Here is a 24039-nt window from a genome sequence, read left to right as displayed (position 1 = left end):
AGATCTTTAAATGGCTCCCGAGAGCAGCACGCTGCTTCCGTGATTCTGTTAGCATAAATGTTAGCTTTTTCTATTTTGATCAACTCATGGTAATGGAGTACTGCTCGATTATAGCTGCAGCATGATTGACAGTAATTAAGCCGCTATTTTCTCTCAAGGCGCCGGCAAATTTGCTTTTGGGCTCCAAGATTGGAGGTAAACCATGGTGCAGATGATTTTAGGCGTCCGAACCGGAACTCACTGGGGCTACCAGGTCAGCGACCTAAGTCAGGGAGTTTAAGAGGGCCATGGGTCTTGCCACCGGCCAACAGTTTCGTTTGTTGTCTGGGTCAGTTGATCCACCGCCCTAGTGTGGTGAATCCTACTCCAGAACCAGTCAGTCTGCTGGCCACGAGAGGACCTCGACACATACTAAGGTGTAGTAACCCATAAAGGTACCTGGAAGTGATCGGACCACAGTACAGGGAGAGGGGTGAAGGTGACATTATGATTAGCTTCTGCAAAAATGAGGTCACGCGTGTTGGCAGTCCAACGAGTAGGCAGATGGTTACATAGTATGAAGGAGAGGTCAGCTAGACTGGCAACCAGGTTTTTTGCATGGATGTCACTAGGGTCATTGGGGTGGCGGTTGAAATCTCCCAGTAATACAAGATTAGAGTTGTTAAGTGAGATCAGCGACCAAGTGCCCAACTTCCAGGTCAAAATTGGTCAGGTTAATTGAAGGTGCTCTGTAGATTACTAAAAAGTGAATTGCCACATTGGGCGCAACCTGTATTCAAACCAGAAGAAGCTCAGTGTAGCGAGTGGTCAATAGGGAATCGCTTGACAGGTTAGAGAGGTGAGATGTATTACAGCCAGACCACCGCCCCTTCCAGCAGGGGGCCTGTCCTGACACAGAACAGCATAGTTGTGAGGCAACATTTGACAGATGTCAGGCCCAGAGCTAGCAGAGAACCAAGTTTGTTAGACACAAGATCTCAGGAGCTAGTTCCTTAAGTATATTATACATTTCGTAGCGGTGTGCCCCTGCTGATCTTGGGTTAATCAGTAGGCCCTTAAAGTTTTTCTTGGGGCCAATTAGTTCACCCCCTCCCTTGTGCCCTTCTCCTATAGCCATATTGTCTCCTTGTATTTTGTCAGTCTGTTTCCTAAACCCACCCATGTACTCACACAGAACTCCTGCAGGACACTTTTTTGCATCGTTTTCCCCAGACTCCCGATCACTCCCAGATTTTGACATAGGGTGAGGGCCCAAGGCCCATCCTGTGCCCCAAAGCGCTTGCGTTTCACGCGCCTTTGGCGTGCTCTCGGTGCGCCCTCCAACTCCTCCGCTCCAGGCTGCTTTTAAATGCAGTTCTGTTAGCGGGAGCGTGACGCTGCAATAGCAGCGAGGAAAGACTCCCTTTTCAAATACAACCCTCCCTCAAATGTGAGTTTTAGCAATCTATTGTAAAACTGAATCGGAATTGTCTGAAAAGCAGTTACATTCAGTAATTAAGATAGTTTGATAAAAGGCAGTTTGTTTCGATTTGTCCGAAAAAGTAGCACCAAGACACGTAAATGACAAATGAGCACTAGCACAGGCATGCAGCTCTCAGCTTAGTCCGCCCCACGTCCGCTCCAGGCGGCTTTAAACATTTTGACTATATCTTTACAATGCAGAGGTTTAGAAGCAAAATGCCAACTATTCTGAAATTGGGAGATTCTCCCACAAAGAATGTGACCAAAGAGGATCTAATACGCATTGATAAATGATACATAATTTCCATCAAAATTGATTGCACAAACTCATGCCGGATATCCTTGAATCTGGCTTGATCAAACAGGTCCAATAATCCATAGTCCATTGATGGGGACAATTCCTACTGGAAGCCCACATTGTCTAACTCCACCCTGTTTCATGCGCAAAAATATCAAACTATTAATAAAAAATAAAAAAAGATTTCCCCTATCAAATTGTGATGTCAACTTTGTCAACTTGACAGTGTGGGAAATGGAGAACATATTTAAGTAGAAACCCACATGAAGTGGGAGGAACATTGGGATTCTGAAGGCTGCAGAAAGGCTCTGCCCAAGTGGAGGGTTTGGATAATATCTGGAGCGAGGAGACCCTGAGGACTTCTGCAAGAAGAAGCCTGGAACAGAATTTACATGAGATGGATTGGATTCCGTGAGGTGGATAAAGCAGACAGTGATGGAACCTGGTTGACAGGGAAGATTGCCTGGCAGCTTGGGGGACCATTATGGCTCTGCTGCTTAAAATAATTATCTAAAAGTGAGTATACAAATTTCCCAATGCAATAAATCTTCTAGAATCATTACACTGCTAAGTCCCTGAATGGGAGGATCACCACACAGGGAATTGACTCCAAAAATAATTTCATATTTTCAGGAGAAATGCACCTTGCCATCTCACTGCATTCAAAGTCAAGTAAGATTTCATTTGAACGAGAACAGATTATTATCTGGGCAGAGCGCAACATTTTATATATCATAGCCAAGTAAATTGAACCCTGTGCGTTTCACATGTCTAGTCTGACATTGGACTTGTGGTTTAAAGTAAAACCTATCCACAGTTATAGAATGGAATAATGGAGAGGCAGAGAGGCAGGCTCCTTGGGGTATTCCAGTGTTCACAGCGTGAGCAGTGGAGATAAAAGGGGAGAGGAAGGCAATTTGTTTCCTGTTGCTGAGGAAGGAGGCAATCCATTTTAGTGCCGAGCCACGGATTCCTAGGGAGTGGAGGCGGTCAAGAAGGATTGAATGGTCAAGGGTGTCAAAGGCTGCTGACAGATCAAGGAGAATCAGTGGTGCGCAGCCCACAGAGTCTGCCACAACCTTGAGATCATCGCAGACCGAGATCAGAGTGGTTTCTGTTACATGGCGCGGTCTGAAGCCTGATTGTGCGGGGTCGAGGAGATTGTTGGATTCTACTAAGCAGTTGAGCTGGGAGTACACCGTACGGTCAATGAGTTCTGTGAGAAATCTGGTGTTGGAGATCGGCCTGTAATTCTTGGGGTCAAGGGAAGCCTTTTTTCAAAGCGGTCCGATGTGCGCCATTTTAAAGGCTTCTGGAGAGGTGCCGAAAGTGAGGGAGGCATTTAGTATGGATCTTGCATGCTCTCCTATGCACGTAGAGGAGAATATTTCTTTCAGCAGAGCAGCGGGGCAGGGCTCGGGGAATGCAGAGAGTCTTCTGCCAGACAGTAGATCTAGGAACTATCTTTCGAGATGGGTTGGAAGGACTTGAAGGTCGGTCGGCATAGTGGCCGTCGGGGAAACTGGATCAGGAGAGGTAGATTTAGGACAGGGGGTGAGGTTGGAGAATTTGGTGTTTAGGGTTGTGATCCAGACGAGTGCAGTGTTGTAGAAATTTAGTGGGAGGGAGTCGCAGGAGGGTTTGTGTGGGAGTGGTTTGGGTAGGTGTGTTTCACCAATTTGGAGAAGACCTTGTGGAGTTCTTTGCTGCTGCTGCCACAGTTCAGAATTATTTTATTGTAATAGGCTGTTTTAGCTTTTCAGATCTCATATTAGTTACGGTGGTGGAGGGCGAACAAGGATCTGCTGGAGATCGGTTTTAGATGCTCACCATTTGCGTTCCAGAGAGGCATCTTCAAGTGGGGCGTGAAACATTTGGGGAATGGTCCTTTGCGTGAGGCTACATAGCGAGAGGGGGGGCGAGAGGAATTAGTGATTCTTTAAGCCACGATTCAATGGTTAAGGGTCTACCACAGGACAAAGGGGCGAAGCAGCAGGGCTTCAGCTAGGGCAGGGAGTACTTTGACTTTGTTACAGCATTTGTGATCAGACGTAAGGGCAGGGGAGCTGTGGGAGGAGGGGCAGGTGTGTGGATAGAGAAAGGGATGTCAGAGTAGTCTGTATCTAAACCCAGCCCCAAACCACTTATCTGGACAAAGTCATGGTAGCTGAAGATCGCATCAAGGGTGTGGCCACCTGAATGGGTTGGACCAGTAGTATGTCGTGAGAGGTTGAGTGCATCAAGACTGTTGACCAGAGGTTGGGTAATGGGGTTGTTGGCATATCGAACCAGATATTGAAATCTCCCAATAGTCTAAGAGTTGGGTGATAAACCTGAATGGTAGCTATCGAGCCACAGCGATTGTTGCCAAAATGTCTGTCTTATCCTGGGGAGGTCTGTAGAGGAGTAGGAAGCTGTGGGAGAGTTGATCGTAGCGAGAGTTTTACTAGAAGGGATTCACATAAAGCGTTGCATGTCTGGTTTCAATGAGTGAGATGGAGAAATGAGGTGTGTAGGATTGCCACGCCGCCATCTCTGGGCAATAAGAGTAGCTGGGGTGGGGGGGGGGGGGGTGGGGGGGGGGGGGGGTGTTGGGTGGCGGGGGGGGGGGGGGTACCTGGGGGGAGTTGGTCTTGGGTCATGACACCTTGTGCGCAACTGGTGCAAAATTGGCTGAGAACCAGGGTTCGGTGATAAAAATGAGGTCAGGATTGTCAGAGGATAGTAGATCAAAAGATGCTGTGCATGTTTCTTGCAACAGAGGGGGCATTGAGAGGATGCATGTGACTTCCTGAGGGGAGGAGGTTTTCGGGACGCTCATCGCTGGGAGTGCTCAGTGGATATGAGGTGCCCAGTGAGATGGGGGTGGGGTATGGTCAGTCTGGGTGGTTGAGAGTGACTGGGGGTGAGGTGTAGAGGGGGGACTGGATGCATGTGCATTATGAGGGTTGGGTGAGAGGGTTAGGTCGATGGGGGCGGGAAGAGTAGGCAGGTGGTTGTAGGTATGGGAGAGACGCAATGGGGAGAGTCGGAGGGAGGTGAGTAGAGCACATGTGGTGAGGGGGTTTGGGCAAGTTGTTAGGGGTTCAATTCTGGAGGCAGACTGGGGGTTTGGGTGTACTGGGGAGAAGTTGAGCAAGCGGGTGGGGACATTGGGGGGGTCTGAAGCTAGGTGTGGGAAAGGAAGTTGGACTGATGAGGAAGTGGTGAGGAATGGAGCGTCAAGGGAGAGGGCTGGCCACTCCTTCTGCGTCAACATGAAAGCCTTATGGTTATGGAAAATCAGAGCTGTCAGCACAAGTGGAGGTTAGGAAAACAGTCTGCACTGAATACACACTAGTGGGCTGCCAACGACTAAAAGAAATCCTTACATTAATTCTAAAGAGGACCTGTCAAAGTTCACGCCTGCAAAATGTGCAGTCCAATGAAGGTGGTACAGGGTCTGCAGGCAAAGATTTACATGAATGGAGGACAACCCAAGTGACCTCGAAGTGGACCACAGAGCAACAAACTTGGTGCTGGAGTACAGGGCAGCTAACACAGTAACTTGTATATTTGCAGAGCACTCATTCACCCCTACAGTGGCATGTTGGCACTACAAAGATAACGGACCCAGCAGACATGGTAGCCGTAGATGCAGTCTAGCAGACAAGGGATTTGAGTAGTGCTGCAGTGCTTGAAGATTAGCCTGCGATTGGGCACCCACTCAAGCTTCCTGGCTTCTTTTCGGGAAATACCTACGATGAGGGATTTGATGCTGAATCCACAACAACCAATCACAGAGCTGGAAAGATCCTCTCAGGCCAACTCTGAGCTCCCAAACTGGCATCTACGAAAGATCATGCCCTTATACGGTCAGTCATACAATTCCATGGTTACAGAGTTTGCATAGACTCAATGTGGAGTCTCACTGATATTTTAAAAACCAGTTCACTGTTTTTAGAGGGGGGGGGGGGAATCCGCAGGGAACAATGCTTTGCTCCCATAAAAGGTAAGTTGGCTACAGTAGAATGCATTAATCTAAAGTGTCACAAAGCGCTGCAACCAGCTTGGAAAAGGGAAGGAGAAGAAAGACCAGACCTGACTCGAACTTAAATGATAACTGCGATTACTAGGCAGAAGCCACCTGAGGGTTTGCACAAGTAACCTGTGGCTACCACCAATGATTGGATGGCTTCCAAATGTTTGTGTGGCTATACAATGCTAACTGGAAGCAGAGTTTTCACTCAACTCCCAATCTAACCTTGTGACAAGCCCCAAAACGAGAGAAGAATGCAGAACTAAAGAAGAGAGAAATCCTTGCTGCTGAAATTTGCCAAGACCGATTTGATGGCAAAGTTCTGCCAATGTCTGCAGATACTGGACTTCGAGAGACAAGAGCTTATCAATGGATCAGTGCACCTTCCTCCAATCCTAATGGGCTGAAAGGCTCAAAAGACAGCCGCTACCCATGAACCCTGGCTCCTCATGCCTGCACGTATTTGTCATGAAGTCATGTCTAAAGAGGCACAGGCTTCAAAGTGCTTTATTCCAATCTATTTCTAAGAAGCACTGAAGCCACACAGGAGATAAATATCAAGATAACCTTCTTTAGGAGCAACAATTCCTGATAAATGCCTGTAGGCAGGACGTGTAAAGACAATGTAGCAAAAATTAAATCGGAGGAAGAACTAAAATTCTGAAGCTCAAACAGGTCAGTGACACATTGATGTCATCATTTTCTTTTGCATCACTTGAGTTTTGGGCTGTGATCCCACCTCACATATCCCAATAGCACTGCCACACAATCCCATCAACCAAGAGTCGAATAGAGAAAGAATTTCCTAGCATGCACTTGGTTTTTGGTGCACTGAATAGGCTGGCCTCCAACATTCCGTTTACTTGCATGTGCTCAGAGCACACTGTAAATCAGATGCATAGTTAGATTTCCATTGTCCCTCATAGGGGTGTACCTTTCCCCCCCACTGCACCCTTCGAACCATTTCGCGAACATTCCTACTTAGAACAACATCTGCCTCCATCAAGAAGACAATACGCTTAATATATGCTAAAAGCATTCGTATATGTAAATCTATACACAAGGAAAAAGAATAAACCCATTCTATCCAGAGCAGCTATACCGTGAACACTCGCAACGCTCCACAGTGGAGTTCAGGAAACGGTTGGGTACTGATGCTCCGGAACAGGTCCAGCGGCTGCGTGGACAAGCATGAGAACCAGGAGGCAGTCATTGCTAGAAGATCATCGGTGTGCTTGTCTGGCTAAAAAATAAATAAAGAGAACATACATTAAATCAACGTGATGCAAAACATTTATTAAGTGGCTGTTGGAAGAAAGTGTTTTGATTTTTAAACTGTCAAGTCATACAGTGTAGGGGCACTGCCAAACCCCACAAAATACATGATTTCTCATTGCCCTAACTGGTTTACAGAGCGTCAAAGCAGTTTTGGAAGGATTCCATTAGGACATATTCTTGTTGTGCAGTGGACTCTATAATAAATGATCATATCATGTTTTTATGTACTGGGTGATCCAGATTTCTCCTGCTTCAAAGTGTCATTAAAGTGCAAAGTTACTTGTTATTGCTATAGAACATCTACTTCCATTTGCTTAGCCGTCTTGGTGCTTCCATGGAGGTCATTATTACCCAACTTAGTGACGATGGATGAATCTATCAACTGAAGGGCTGAGCCAGCTCTGTTGAAATTGAAAACAGGGACAGGTGGAGCTCAGATCTCTCAAGCAAGTGCTTAGGAGAGTGTTATGGCAGTATACAGTAAACTGATGGCTGCAAGGCTCGAAAAGCATGTATGAGGTTAGATCTGCCCTGAATCTGCTAAATAAGACACCCAACACTAGCCTTTTTGTTACTAACTCTTAAACAAGCATTAACAGCACAGCCAGAAATTCAGAACAGCAGTACAAGTGCTCAATGAGAACATTCAACACATGCACGTTAAATCACCTTGTATTACCTGAACAAACACTTTCTGAAAAGAAGGGAACAAGGTGTGACTGAACAGGCTCTCGCATGTAAGCAATGCTATCTTATCAGAGAGGTACTCTGCAAGTTTGACGAGGCGACACTGTGTGGGGTCTGCGATTTCAAAGTACACTCTACATAGAATAACTGCCTCTGCATCAAAAACCTTTACCAAACAGATTGATATACATTTTTGTTAAACTTACTGGCAAATACAGGAGAGATGAAATGGCGTCCAAGCATCGAACTCTTAGTTCAGTGGAAGCAGACTGTGCTTGACTTCCTAATTTCTTGAAGACTTTCTGAAATCTGCTCCCTTTAAAAACAAAGAAACATTTTTCTAGGTTATAAAAAAAATACCTTCAACACCATTCAATGCTTTGTCTTTCTTAATAATCCTCCGGATTCCTCTCCAAAAGCATTACGTATGAGGTCTTGGAACCAGCTTGAAAGTGACCAGGTGCATATATTCAATAAAAGAGCAAACCCACAAATACTGTCTGAGGCACTCTGTACAATAAAAACAAAAGAACTGTACAGAATAGTTACAATCTCCAAAAAGAAAGACCGGTAAAGCAAAACCGATAATCGGGCTCAGACTGGCGTATAGGGCAATTTCTGAACCAAAAATACAAAATGCTAGTGTGGGCCTGTTTCTGGTCAAAGTAGCCCACCTTTTTGGGCCAGTTGGACGAGTTGCTTCTATATGGCTAGTAGTATTGACCATTGTAGCTGAATAAATATTCTTTTAATTGCACAATTTGAATTACATTTTATCAAAAACCTCCCCCTTGAGTAGTACTCAGTGTCACAAAAAGAATTCATGTGGGCCATTTTTCCATTGGTGCCCGAGACAATTTTCTGCTCCAGTCTGACCCTGCTGATAGTGCCTAGAAATACACCACTTGGAAAGAACAGTAAAAACTATATCACACTGTTTCTGGTTAAAAATGTATTAGTAATATATCATGTTGCATTCTGATGAATTGCGGCCAATGTTGATCCATTTGGGACTATGAAGTCATGTGGCTCCAAAAGTAGATATGGGTAAATAGTTTGCCACAAATTAACCCCTGAAGATACAGCACAAACCAGGATATAACAGTTTTTGCATGGTCAGTGTTTAGGCCCCCGAACTACCTCTTTGTCCCAGTCCTGGTGTCGAAGGTCTGAACAAGACCAATTCAGACACTGAAAAAACGCTGTTAACTATATTTCTTTTGCTAAGAAAATTTGTCAACGCTCAGTGGCTATTTCGAGGAACTGACAAATTTGGAGCTTTTTTGGCAAAATAAGAGACCTCTGACAAACATGTTTTAAACAAAAATAAAATATGACATGAATGTTTTTGGACTGTCAGTATTTGTAAAATTGGTTGAGTTTTCCTTCCAGTTCCACGGATATAGCTTTAGATTTTGCTTGACTTGAACAGAGCAAGCTCGACAAACAATAGGCACAGCAGTGGAAGCAGCAGTACAATCTTCCTCACATTTCTGCACATGCAGGAACATCACTGCTGGTCCGTGCTTACTTGTAGTCCCCTGGGTGCGTCCCTTACATACAGGGAGTCACTGTAATGGTTTTTGTAATTGTTTATTTGTAAAGCTCTTATAACCAAGTGAAGTGCTTCAAAGCACTTCAAGGCAGGAGGGGAACAAGGGAATACAGAGTCATTCTTAGGCCTTGAAATCTCCGAATGATCTACAAAAAAAGGGACTAGCATGCTGGCCTGACAGCATTACTACTAGTGAAGTGCATGACAGGAAGGAAGGTGAAAGGGTGGGGGAGGAGGGAGAAGACATACAATCCATAGGCTCCCTTTCTTGGCCAGCAACGTTTCAGATGGTGCACGTGCATGACAGTGAGGTGATCGCGGAGGGGGGTGGGAGAGGGGAGCGGAACATACAAAAACCAAAACTACCGTACTAGGCCAGGCGAATTAGGTCTAGTGCATTCTAGGTAATGGAAGTGCGCAGAAAGGAAGCGTAAGGGATGGGGACAGGCGCAGTCAAGCAGTGACCTGGGTTAAGTGCAGAGAGGTAACCATTCTCATGGAGCGAGTTCCTGAAGGGCAATAGAGGTGAGCAAAGTGCAGAGGACCTGGGGCAAGTGCAAAGGCTGGCAGGGGAGACAGGGAGGCTCTGTAGGTCCACCAGGCGACCAGTCAGCAAAACGGGCAGGAGGAGGTAATAGAAGAACAAATTACTTACCAACTGTAATGTTCTTTCGATTGGATGTTCCTCCCATGTATTCCTCATCGTAGATATATCCTTACCTTCAGCTTTTCTGCTTCGATATTTGTTTTTCTCCCCCTCTCCACCAGAGGGCCCTCCTCTCGAGCTCGTGGCGTCAATGTCCCTCGGCAGCATCCGTCAAGCACCGACGTCATCTGCTGGATAAATGCCTCTAGCGTGCCCGTTGGCTTCAGTTCCGTTTTTTCGTATATTGTAGCCCATGGCGTGCCTCTTTTGACCCAATCCTTAAAAGAATTTAAACTGTACTATGGGGTTGGCTGGGAGGGTCGATGAGGAATACGTGGGAGGAACATCCAATCAAAAGAACGTTACAGTTGGTAAGTAACTTGTTCTTCAAATGGATTGTGTCCTCCCACATTTCCTGATCTTAGATAGACTCCCAAAGCAGTTTTGTCTTGCAGGTGGGAGTACAGACTTTTTCTAGTAATGTACAGAATGGAGTACAGATTTAGCAAACAGACCTCCTTGAGAAGAAGTCGAATTTAGAGCATAATGTTTTATAAAAGTATGCATGGATGACCATGTGGCTGCTGCACAAATAACTTGTACAGGGACACCCCTTTTTAGTGCTGTTGAAGTTGCCATGCCCCTTGTTGAATGAACTCTCAGCCCATCTGTTGGTTCTTTCCCAGCCAATCTATAGCATTCCGTTATTGCTAAAATTACCCATCTAGATAATGTTTGTTTAGTTACAGCAAGTCCCAATTTGCAGCCAGTGTATCTCAAAAAAAGTTGATCACACTGATGTATTTTTGCCAATCTTGAAATATAGAAGCTAAGAGCTCTTCTGGGATCTAGTCTATGTAGCCGTTCCTCTACCCTACTTGCGTGAAGAGGAGGGTAAAAAGTAGGCAATGTTATTTTTTGTGACAGGTGAAAATCTGAAACAATTTTTGGCAAAAATGATGGTTTAACCCCAAGTACTACTTTGTCTTTGCGAAAGATGGTGTGAGGACCACCACTAGAAAGCGCCTGTAACTCACTTACCCTGCGGGAATGCATGTGAGGAATTTCAGAACCAAGTTCAAATCCCACACAGGAACTTGAAAAGGTATTGTGGAAATACATTATTTAGACCTTTAAAAAATTGAATTATTAAAAAGGTATCTTAAAGTAAGATTCTTCCTCTGAGGAGCGCTTGAAAATGGACAGCGCTGCCAAGTATCCCTTTATCGTACCAACCTGGAGCCCCAGATTAGCTAAATGCAATAGAAAAGATAAAATTGTGGGAATACTACATTGAAATGAGTTTCCCTGCACAGTTACTGAACTTGTTCCAACGACACCGATACAGAGATTTGGTTCTGGTCTTCTGGCCGAAAGAAACATCTCCATCACGTCATCCGAAAGGTCCCAATCCTTATATCTCAACCTCTCAGAAGCCATGCGTGAAGGTCGAGTGTGTTGACTTCCGGATGGAAAACATTACCTTCCTCTCACGAGCGAAGATCCTCTTTTTGGAAGACGTATTGGAGGGCAGATGGACACGTCCAGAAGGTCTGGGTACCACGTTCTCCTGGCCCAATCTGGGGCAATTAGGATCATGGTTTTCCTGAACTTTCTCAACCTCCTTATTACTTGAGGGATCACAGGGACTGTGGAAACTCCCAATCCACCACAAATGCGTCCCCTGGAGCTCCTCTTGGGGGAAATTCCCTTGAGCATTACAGTTCGCACTTCCGGTTGTAACCGGTCGCGAACAGATCTACTTGAGGGGTTCCCCAAAGGGTGAAGACCTCTTGAACGACTTCCTGAGCTAGCTCCCACTCGTGGGAGACTGCTCTGCCTGCTCAGAGCGTCCACTGCTGTGTTTTGCTCCCGGGCTAGATGAATTGCCGATAGAGAAAACCCCTCTTGTATTGCCCAGAACCAGAGCTGCACCGCCTCTCTGTACACTGGTAGTGACCCTCCCCCCCACTCCTCTCTTGTTGAGGTAGTACATGGTCACTGTGTTGTCCGTCATTATCAAGACATTCTTTCCCCGTACATGACAGGAAGGCTTTCAGCGCTAGTCCGATTGCCCTCAGCTCCAAAAGGTTGATGTGTAGTTTGGACTACAATGAGACCAGCGACCGCTGATGGTCAACCCGCTGGTGTGAGCTCCCCACCCTGTGAGTGAGGCATCCGTTACGGTTATCTCTGGCCATGGTTGCCAAAAAGATTCTCTGAGGATATGATGTCTGCAAGCCCACCATTGTAGATCCTGTGCTACTTTGGTTGGAACCTGCAACAGATCTGACATTTCCCCCGAGAATTGGGACCACCGAGTCCTGAGAGCCCATTGAAGGGATCTCATTCTCAATCTGGCTTCTGGCACCAGAAAAATGCAAGATGCCATCAGACCGAGCAACCTGAGAAAATCAAAGGCTGGAAGATACTGGGCATTCTAGAATTTTGGTACCATCTGCAGAATGTGGTGAGCTCCCTCTTCGGGAGGCGAGGCTTTGCCCGAGCAGGTATCCAGGACTGCTCCAATAAACTGGAGTATCTGTGATGGTATCATGTTTGACTTTTTTTAAAATTCAGAGAAAACCTTAGTTTGTGAAGGAAGTGACAAGTCTTGGACAGATGATCCTGGACTTGTTCTGGAGAACGTGTTCTGATCATCCAATCGTCCAGATAAGGGTAGACATGGATTCCCCCCCACCCCTCTCCCGAGACTCGCAGCCACTACCGCCATCAACTTGGTGAAAACTCTTGGGGTGGAGGTTAACCCGAAAGGCAGAACTCGAAACTGATAGTGAGAATTGCCAATCGCAAACCTCAGGTACTTTCTGTGCTTGAGATGGATTGGTACATGAAAGTAAGCATCCTGAAGGTCCAATGATACCAACCAATCCTGGAGTTGGAGAGCCTATAGGATCTGAGAAAGTGTGACCATCTTTAACTTGTCCTTCCCTCCGTCTATCTTTGGGATGAGGAAATATGGGGAATACCAACCCTTGTTCCTCCCCGCTACAGGTACATGTTCTATTGCACCTTTCTGTAGCAGGGTTAAGACTTCCTGCAACAGGAACGGATCCGGATGTTTGACAAAGTTGTATCCTGGTGGGTGATTGAGGTTTCCTTTGAAAAGGAAGGCAGTAACCTTGGGATATTGTTTCCAGTGCCCAAGCATCTGACCTAATGCCCCGCCATTCTTCTAGATGCTGCGAGATCCTGCCTCCCACTGGGGTCTTGTGAGTCAAAACCTCAGAGTGGTTTTACGGCAGCTGCAGCAGCGGCTGAAGGGACAGTTGCCGTTGCTGGGGCAGATCTAGCACCTCTTCCTCACCCTCGAGGAAATTTTCTTTGGCCTTTGACTGGCCTGTCCTCTTCCAATTGAGGAATAAAAATGAAAAGGACGACCCCTCCAGGAAGAGAAGCCTGTGTAGGGGCGTGGTTGAGGTTGTTTTATGGCAGCATTAGTGATTTTGCTGCCGCTTTGGAGGTCTGCAGCTTCTCCAAACTTTCATCAGCCGTGCTGCCAAACAACCTCGAGCTGTCAAATGGCATATTAAGAAGTCTGGATTGCACATCTGGTGCAAAACCAGACTCTTACCCACACAAACCTACGTAGCACCGTGCTAGATGCCATGGACCTACTGATCTGTCAGCTGTGTCCAAACCCGATTGAAGGCATTCTCGATTGTGATTTGCGATTTGCTTTCTTGTGTCTTATTATTTGCTCTAAAAAAGGTTTAGTTGGTTGTTCATCTGTTGCATTTTCGCTTGGTTCTGCTGATTCTTCTTGTTTGCTGTCGATTTTGGAGCTTCCTGGAGAGCTAGTTGGTGTGCTTTCCTTTGATCTTGGTTTGTCCTGGTCGTATTTTGTTTGATAGGTGAAGACCCCGTCTTCTCTGTAGTCTTGGTCATCTCTAAAAAAACGTATGTAGTTCTCTCATTTTAACCTCGTCCTGGTGGGTTTTGAGGATTTTGTACATTGTTTTGAAGTTTTTTCCTTGGTTGCTTTGGGTGCATAATATTCTTCTATTTCTTTCTTAAGTTCTTCAATAAGTATAACAACTCTTGCATGTTTTCTTTTGGCATGTTCTATTGAGAGGTGTATCATTGTTGTTGAACCCTGTATAAGGTTTGTTTCCCACTCGTCAGCTAGATCCAAATCCTGTGGGTCTTCAAAATCCGGAAATATAAGTATTCTAAGTCCTCCTGGGATTTTCTTTTGCTCCGCATATTCTTGCATCGTTGTTTTCTCCCAAAATGTGTTTCTTTTCTTGACAGTTTTTCTAGTCTCATACATTTTTGTTTGAGGTCCTCTTGTGCATTTGATTTTCTGAAAACATTGTCTGTAGATCCTCTTGGGCAAACAGTGCTCCGATGTCTCCATTTCATGATGTGGGCCCACGTCAAGATACTCATTTTTCTGGATTTTGATGACCCACAGGACTCTGATCTAGCTGACGAGTGGGAAACAAACCTCATACAGGGTTCAACAACAATGATACACCTCTTAATAGAACATGGCGGAAGAAAACATGCAAGAGCTGTTATACTTATCGAAGAACTTAAGAAATAGAAGAATGATGCACCCAAAAGAAACCAAGGAAGAAAAAAAAACTTCAAAACAATGTACAAAATCCTCAAAACCCACCAGGACGAGGTTAAAATGAGAAAACTACATACGTTTTTTTAGCGATGACAAAGACTACAGAGAAGACACTGTCTTCACCTATCAAACAAAACACGACCAGGACAAACCAAGATCAAAGGAAAGCACACCAACTAGCTCTCCAGGAAGCTCTGACATAGACAGCAAACAAGAAGAATCAGCGGAACCAAGCAAAAATGCAACAGATGAACAACAAAACTTTTTTTAGAGCAAATAATAAGACACAAAAGCAAATCGCACCAAACCGCAACCAAAGAAAACCATAAGATTTGCGGTACCACTAACGGATACAAGAACCCAACCAAAAGAGAGAGAGGCGGAAGACCAGGCAAGCAACGCAAGGGAACTGGAGGAAGAAAACGAACAAAGAAAAACACGATCACAGTCCCTCAAGTCAACCGGACAAGGAAGAACTAACAATAGAGATCGAAGTACTTAACAAAGGACTCTCTTTCTCGCCCTCTAGCCACAACAACTTTGTGGACATCCAGAAGTTCACGCAACGTCTTAAATTGAAAAAAATAAATGGCCACAAAACCAACGATATATAAACCCAGAGAAGAGAACAACCAGGCTCACTCACAAGAGGTGAATGTCTGCCAGGTCACCTATAAAGTACACTGGAAGAGGATATCACAAGCAAAAAGGACAGCATGAAAGAACTTGGGATTAGAAAAGTAGCGATGAATAGCCGGACCTCAAAAATAAATCTAAATTTACACCTCAACTCTTCTCAGACCTATATTGACACCTTTCAGCAGGCAGTCACCAACGACCTTCACAAATTAGAAGACCAACGATGTCGGAAGCAAGATAACAAAGACAACCTCTCCAAGATCGTACTAGCCACCTTAAAAGAAATTACGAACTAAGAAAGCATCATAATTAAGTAGGCGGACAAAGGTGGGAACATTGTTGTAATGAACAAAGCAGACTATTAGAATGCCAGAAAATCACCTTAGGACTCCAGGCAGTTATGAGAAACTTGCCAACAACCCACAACAAAGAATTGTGAAAGAAGGAACAAGTTACTTACCTGTAACTGTTCTCCAGCATGGGTCTGGCATGGATTCACATGCTCATGAATATTCCCCGTCAGGCCGGGAATCCTCGGTATAGAAAAAAATCAGTATCAGTTTTGTTTCTGATCGGTCTTTCTCAGTAGTAACCAATCACTGGTCTCTGGGTCATACTGCCCCCAGCCAATGACTGCCCTCTCCCTAAGCCCCACCCCTGGCAGCCATCCCCAGATTTGGTAGCACGTGAAGTGGCAGTATGACCAAGTGAAGAGCCGCAGAGGGGTAGGCGGGAGGGTTCGCATGTGAATCCATGCCAGACCCATGCTGGAGAACAACAGTTACAGGTAAGTAACTTGTTCCTTCTCCAGCATGGGGTCTGGCATGGATTCACATGCTCATGAATATAAGAATACATAGCAGTATACACAACCACGGGAGGTGGCAAAAGGCTCAATATCAAGCAATACAACAACTCAACATTAAGCAACTCTTACCTCCTCATCAGGATCACCTTTGGCGAACAGGTTGCGCAGCACTGCCTGGCCGACTCTGGACTCCTCCCTGGAATCCCGGTCGACGCAGTAGAATCTCGTGAAGGTGTGCGTCGACCTCCATGTAGCAGCCCTGCAGATGTCGAGCAGGGGCACACCAGACAGGAACGCCGTAGTAGCAGCGATCGCTCTGGTCGAATGGGCCCTCGGACGGCCTGGCAACGGTCGGTTTGCCAACCGGTGACAGTGCATGATGCAGCCGGAGAGCCATCTGGAAATGGAAGTCTTCGAGAGAGCCTTCCCTTGATTCACAGGTCCGAAGTTCACAAACAGCTGTGATGTCTTCCGAAACCTCTTTGTGCGGTCCACGTAGAACTTCAGCGCTCTAGCTACATCCAGCGAGTGCAGAGTCCTCTCAGCCGGCGACGAAGGCGACGGGAAGAAAACTGGCAACACCAAGGGCTCGTTGAGGTGGAAGTCCGACGGCACCTTGGGCATGACGGAGGGGTGTGTCCTTAGCACCACCCTCGTGTCGTGAAAAGTCAAGTATGGAGGCTTGCAAGACAGGACCTGGATCTCTCCCACTCGTCGTGCAGAGGTGATGGCCACGAGGAATGCTGTCTTCCACGACAGAAACTTCAACGGCACTGAATGCATAGGCTCGAATGGGGCCCCCCCCCCATGAGCCTAGTCAGCACCACGTTGAGCTCCTAGGCCGGGGCAGGGGCCTTCACCGGCGGGAATGATCGGAACAGTCCTTTCATAAATTCCTTCACCAGTCGATGAGACCACAAGGACGCCCGTCCTGCAGTTCTGGTGTAACGTGAGATGGCAGCCAGAAGTACCTTGATGGAAGCGCGAGACAGGCCAGCCTTGGCCAAGGACAATAGGTACAGCAATACTTGAGGGGCCGTAATCCGCAGAGGGTTAATCTTCTGTGCACGGCATCAGACAGAGAACCTCTCCCATTTGTGTCCGTAGCACTTGAGAGTTGAGGATGCCCTGGCCTTCGCAAGAACCTCTGCAGTCGGCCGGGATGTCGTATCCTCCAAACTCTAGTGCTCCAGGAGCCAGGCCTGCAAGTTCAGCGACTCTGGTTCGTGATGAAGAATGGCGCCTCCTTCTCTGGAGAGAAGATCCGCGTCCGTCGGAAGCTTGACTGCTGTGGACACTGACAAGTCCAGAAGGTCCGGGAACCAGCTCTGCCTCGGCCACGCCGGTGCGACGAGGATCATCCTGCACCGGGACCTCTTGATCTGGTTGACGAGCCGGAGTAGCAACGGCAGGAATGCATAAAGGAACAGGCCATCCCAAGGGAACAAGAAAGCATCGCCCATGCTCCGCGGTTGGAGAAACCTGCTGGCGAACCTCCGCACTTGGAGTTTGCCGCCGTCGCGAAGAGATTGATCTGGGGTTCGCCCCATCGTCGGTCCACTTGATCCTGGTGCAGTTCCCCACTCGTGGCACGAGCACAGCTCTCTGCTGAGTGAATCGGCAATGGTGTTTATTATCCCTGCCAGATGAAAGGGTACCAGAAACATCCCTTGGGCGACGGCCCAATGCCACAGATCCTGGGCTTCCTTGGATAGGGCAGGGGATCTGGTTCTGCCCTGCTTCCGAATGTAAAACATTGTGGTGGTGTTGTCGGTGAAGATCCTCACCACCTTGCACTTGAGGGACGGAAGGAAGGACCTGAGGGCCCAAAACACTGCACGGAGCTGCAAGATGTTGATGTGGAGAGTCTTCTCCTCCGGGAGCCAAAGGCCTCTCGCGTGGAGACCCCCGGTGTGCACTCCCCAACCTTCCAGGGAGGCATCCGTCGTCACTGTCACCAGGTGGGTCGGGGCTAGGAAACCGGTTACCGCCGTTAGATGAGAGCGGACACCCCACCATCGTATCGCCTGACAGAACGCTTCGTCGAGCGGGATCCTGTCCTCGAAGCTGCCCGTCGTCTGGATCCAGTGGGCGTCGAGGAATTCTTGCAAGGGCCGCATCCGAAGTCTGCAGTGGCGTACCAGATAAATGCAGGAGGACATCATTCCGAGGAGGGACTTGATAGACCTCACTCTGGCCACGTCCGTGGCCAGCAGACGTTGCACCTTTCCCAGGATGGTCCTTATGCTTTCCTCCGACGGTGAGGCCCGCCGCGCCACTGTGTCGAGCTGTGCTCCCAGAAACAGGGCGACTTGCGACGGGACCAGGTGGGATTTTGGAAAGTTGGTGAACCCCAGGTCCGTGAGCAGCTGGACGGTCTTCGCAGTGTGTTCCACGGCGAGCTCCCTTGTCCTTGCCCGTATGAGCCAGTCGTCCAGGTAGGGGTAGACATGGATCCCCTGCAGGCGCAGCCGCGCCGCCACCAGTGCTAGGCACTTGGTGAACACCCTGGGCGCCGATTTTAATCCGAACGGGAGGGCCTTGAACTGGTAGTGCCGCCCTTTGACCACGAACCTGAGGAACTTTCGGTGTCTCTTTAGAATAGGGATGTGGAAGTATGCATCCTCCAAATCCAACGATGACAGGAAATCGCCCTCCTCCAGCTGTCCCAGCGCGTGCTGGAGGGTGACCATCCAGAACTTCTGTGCCTTGATGCATTTGTTCAGTCGTCGCAGGTCCAGGATGGGATGCCATCCTCCTGTCTTCTTTACGTGGAAGTATCTTGAGTAAACTCCGGAGCCCCGAAGCCTCTTTGGAACGAGCTCGATGGCACCTTTCCTGAGCATCGCCCTTACTTCCAACAGCAGTTGAGGGACGTGATTTTCCTTCCTGGCCACGGGAGGAATGCGGGGGCACCTCTTGTGGAACTCTAGGGCATGCCCCAGGGCCAGGGCGTCCAGCACCCAACGGTCAGTGGAGATGGACTCCCACACGCCGGCGAACTTAGACAGCCGGCCTCCCACCGGGGTGCTTCGGCGGGGGCCCGACCCGACGGTCGGTTCAATCTTGCTTGGATGCCGCTTTGCCTCCTTGACCACCTTGGCGACGACGGCGGGATCCACCTGACTTGCCGCGTCCCCTGTAGGCCTCCTGCGATGAAGATCTTGCCTCTTGACGGTACGTAGAGGAGCTACTGCCGGCTCCCTTGGAGGCACCCAGTCTGCCTCCGGAGCTCCGAAAGGACGGCCGTCGCTGTTGGAGCACACCCAATGCACGGGCCGTCTCCGTGTCCGCCTTGATCGCCTGAAGGGACTCATCAACCGCCTTGCCAAAAAGGTTGTTCCCATCGAAGGGCATGTCCAAAACCTTGGTCTGTACGTCCTGGCGAAATCTGTCGCCTTGAGCCATCCTCGTCGTCTCAGGCAAACGCTGTTGCCCAACTGACGGAAACCGGTGTCGGCGATGTCCGTAGCCACCGTAATGGCGTGGTCCGAGGTAATCTCACCTTCCTGTAAGATTTCCAGGGCCTCAGCCCTCTTGGCGTCCGGAAGGAAGTCCAACAGAGGGGCGATCTTGAACCACAACTCCCTGTCGTAGCGGGCTACGATGGCCAGGGCGTTGCCCGCCTTGATGGTCGTCGCTGCAGATGAGATGACCCGTCGTCCCATCGCATCCAGCTTCCTACCCACGCCGTCCGGCGGGGAGGTTGAAGTCGAGGCCGATGCCCCCCCCGCTTTCTTCTAGGCCGCCGACCGAATCCGGGGTAGGTTGCGCCCTAAGGCACAAGGGGGCAGCGTCGGGGACCCGGTACTTCTTCTCGTACCGGTCCCTCTTCGCAGGAGCCGTAGCAGGGTTCTTGAAGAGGGCGGGCCCCTCATCCCAGAGGTCATCAAGAAGCGGTACGGTGAGGACCGTCTTCCTTTTAGCCTTGCGCCGTTGGTAAAGGAAACCTTCCTCCTTTTCTTCGGGGCAGAGCTAGAAGAGCTCGGATGACCTGGAAATCATAGCATGGAAGGATCCAATCTCGTCGGGCGCGGACGCCTGGGCAGGGGCGACGGGGGACACGTCCCGTCGTCGCCTCCGTCGTCATCCGTACCCGTCGTAGTCGTGTCCATGCCTGTATCCCCGTGGGTAGTGGACCGGGGGGAAGGCAGAGAAGGCTGCAGAGGTGGGAGAGGCAGGAGAGGAGGCCTAGGATGCGTCGTCCTCCTCTTAAGTGGTGGGCTCTCCGAAGGTCCTGGCTCCAGTTCCCCCGTCGGGTCTGGCTCAGGTACCTCCCTCGGGGGAAGGGGAAACCTAGTCCTTATCTCCGAGCATAAGGACTGGATGGCTGACAAAATGGCCGCTGAGGTGTCCTGCGGCGCCGGAAACGACGGGAGCGAGGGCTCTTGAGGAGCCTCGTCTGCGTCACCGTCGCCCTCGTCGTCGCCCTTGTCGGGATCCCTCCCGATGGGCTGGGCCTCCTCCACGACTTGGATGAGCTCCTCTTCAGAGGTCGTGTCCGTATCCACAATGGCCACCAGCCCCTCCCCCACCCTTTCCAATGAGGACTTCGTGGGGGTCTTCTCGATGGGCCTGAAAGACGACTCCCTCCGCGGTGGCAGGGAGACTTGGTACCTGAGGGCGCCTCCACTGGTGTAGCCTCCCCAGGCTGAGCCAGGGCCGCGGCGACATCCTCAATCGAGGTCTTAGCAGGGCGAATTAAGGTCAATGTCACCTTCTGTACGCCTGGGGCCTTCACCTTGAGGGGGAGGGTCTGAGCCTCGCTCCCCCTCTGCCGGAATCTTTGAGATAGACCGGGGCCTCTCCAGAAGCTTCGCCGGGATCTCGGACTTCCTCTTACCCGAGCCAGAGCGTTGGACCTTCCAGCCAGTTGGCGAGACGGAGGTGGAAATCCTTAATGGTCCGCTCCGACATGTTCCCACAAAACGCGCAGTCCTTTTCCTTGTGCGTCTTGTCCTCATGGAGACAGTAGAGGCATAACTAATGCTCGTCCTCCTTGAAAACGTTCTGAAGCTGGCATCCAGGGCAGGTCCTGAACAGCTTCCCGGGCGTCAAGCTCCCTTTCTCCTGGGCCATGTCCGGGATAGGCCTCGGAACTTCTGGAATCCTCCAAAAGCGTAACTCGACAAAATCTTCACTCTTGAGGGGCGTAGAAACTCCGAAACGGATCCCCGTTGATCGGGAGTAGAAACGGTGGAGCTTGAGGCTCTATTTAACCGAAAAAATGAGAAAATCTCCTGAAAAAGAGCGAAACGCAGCAAAAGCTCGGGAGCTACAGCACAAGGACTCCCAACACTTGAACTTGCGGTAAAAATCTGAGGATGGCTGCCAGGGGCGGGGCATAGGGAGAGGGCAGTCATTGGCTGGGGGCAGTATGACCCAGAGACCAGTGATTGGTTACTACTGAGAAAGACAGATCAGAAACGAAACAGACTGATTTTTTCTATACCGAGGATTCCCGGCCTGACGACGGGGAATATTCATGAGCATGTGAATCCATGCCAGACCCCATGCTGGAGAACAAAGAATTATTGAAGCATTATTAGTCACAAGGGCTCATTACGGACAAGGAACATTAATTTCTCAGAACAGATCCAATCATGCCCACCCTCTACTTCTTGCCGAAAATTCATAAAGATTGACAAAATCCCAGAAGGACTACCTATCATGAGTGGAATAGGAGGAGTGACAGAAACACTTGCAAAATACATCTACATCAACAACAACATCCAGCCACTAGTTACCGCGATAACAACATACCTCAGAGACTATGCACACCCTGGCCATACTTTCAAAATAAAATGGGAATCCAATTTCTTAATGGCGACACTAGCTGTGTAGGCCTTATACGCATCCATTGATTATGACTGGCCATCACAAGCCTGGGGTACTTACTAACCAATGAATCAGCATTGAACTTGGAACAAGCTGAAATGACTAAGGAATTTCTCAAATTCCCCACTGACTAACAACGTATTCGTCTTTAATGGCGAATACTATAAACAAGGGGAATCGAAATGGGAGCAAGCTATGCTCCGGCATTGGACAACTGCTTTATGCACTAGTACGAACAAAAACATGCCATGCGAGACAAGAATCATGAACTTAATTGTCAATTGGTCACACTATATAGAGGTCATCCTCATATGGAAAGGGACGCCAGACAAACTAAAACAATATGTGAATTACCTAAACCAAAACAACCTATGGAACAGAACTAACAAGTTATGTCAGCACAGACCAGATAGACTTTTTGGACTTAAGAATCACAATCCAAGAGAACCAAATCATTACGAGAACGTTCCGTAAGCCTACTGAGGTAAACTCTGTGTTGCATGCGAAGAGCTGTCATAGAAAAAGTGTGATCCAGAATATCCCACAAGGGGAATATATTAGAGCGAAGAGGAACTGCAACACACAAGAACACTGACGCAGAATGTGACCTCCTTGATCAAAGATTCAGGAACAGAGGCTACTCTAACAAAAACCTCACCGAAGCTAAACTTAAAATAGCGGACATACGAAGGGAGAGGCTACTAGCCCCAAGAAAGAAAACAAGAACTACAGAGTCATCAGATTTGTGACCAGATACAATATGGACAGCTACAAAACCCAAAGAATACTAGCCATACACTGGGATCTGCTACTAATGGATGAACACATTAGACCTTGCCTAAAACCATATCCAAGCATGTCATTCAGCAGAGCCCCGACATTACGAAATATTCTAAGCCCATCCTTTCTATCCCAGAAAAATATCACAGCAAAAGATTGGCTCAGCAACCAAACACCAATTGGTTTTACAAAATGTGGCACATGCTCGATGTGCAGATATGCAACTCAAACCAAATGTGCAACTTTCAAAGGCTGTCCACCATTCAAAATCACTGAACACCTAAATTGCCCAAGGAACTACGTAATTTATGCATTAATGTGTATGTGGAGGAGAAAGGGGGTAACAATGTGCCATCAAGGGAGACACGGGGGGGGGCCACACAACAACCTTCAACGGCAAGGGGCCACAACCATCATAGGGGGCAGGAGGGCACACAGCCAACCATGCAAACATCACCAGGGGTGCGGGGGGGGACACAGGCACCCATATTACCATCATGGAGGAGAACACAGGTAACCATACAACCATCACAGGCAGTAGGGGGGTGGGGGGACACAAGCAACCATGCGACCATCACAGGGGTGGACACAGACAACCATCACAGGGGGGCACATGCTACCATGCGACCATCACAGGGGGCCGTGGGACACAGGCAACCATGCGACCACATGGGGGCACGGGGGACACAGGCAACCATGAGACCACCACGTGGGGGGCACTGGGGATACAGGCAACCATGAGACCTCCACGTGGGGGGCAATGGGGACACAGGCAACCATGAGACCACCACGTGGGGTGCAGTGGGGAGACAGGCAACCATGCGACCATCACAGGGGGCAGCGTGACAGCGTACTGGGTGGACAGGAGTAGACCGGGCCTTTGTTGTGGGCCTTCGATGGTGAGGCCGGCTCCTGCCTCCCGGTTGCAGCCTTTGCTTTAAGGGGCCAAGGCAACCAATGGGATAGGGAGGCAGGAGATGGCCCAGCACAAGGAAAATTTTCGGACCAACGAGGAAACAGCCATCTTAGAAGGCTTACAGGCAGGGAGGCATCAGGCATGTACAAGCATTAGATGAGGAATCCCAAGTGGGTAATGCACAGAGCGCAACATGCTGGCCACACCAGGCCCCAGTAAGCAGGTATGGTCAAATAGTGTTTTAAGACAAGAAAGAATGTTGCTCGCAGCATCACGGAAAATGTCAAAACAATGTCTGGTTCCTTACCCCCAGCAATGCGCAGCAGTAGTGCGAGTCTGGCGCGATGGAGGTTGCTGGGGAGCAGAGGGAGGAGATCCATCTGGATCAGAAGGGATAGAATAGTGATGATGCTGCCAGCAGAGTCCAGTTCTGATTGAAGAGACTCACACAGCCTCCTTTCCATCTCTTACAATATTCAGGAAGAAGTCTTTCTCCCCCCTTCAGGAAAATGCTC

General features: G+C 48.7%; 1 protein-coding gene across 1 annotated transcript in view; it reads right to left on the bottom strand.

Moving 5' to 3' along the window:
- Nucleotides 1-24039, bottom strand: part of PSMD5 (proteasome 26S subunit, non-ATPase 5) — a 257327-nt gene that overhangs the window by 35203 nt on the left and 198085 nt on the right. Inside the window, exons 8-9 of the mRNA XM_069609535.1 lie at nucleotides 7949-8058; nucleotides 6880-7020 (exon numbers count right to left, since the gene is read on the bottom strand). Of these exons, the coding sequence (XP_069465636.1) occupies nucleotides 6880-7020; nucleotides 7949-8058 (251 nt within the window). The remainder of the gene's footprint in view (nucleotides 1-6879; nucleotides 7021-7948; nucleotides 8059-24039) is intronic.

The sequence above is a fragment of the Ambystoma mexicanum genome, chromosome 8, assembly GCF_040938575.1.
Source record: "Ambystoma mexicanum isolate Mex_15411 chromosome 8, UKY_AmexF1_1, whole genome shotgun sequence".
NCBI classification, from domain to species: Eukaryota; Metazoa; Chordata; class Amphibia; order Caudata; family Ambystomatidae; genus Ambystoma; species Ambystoma mexicanum.
This window is presented reverse-complemented; position numbering and strand designations above follow the sequence as displayed.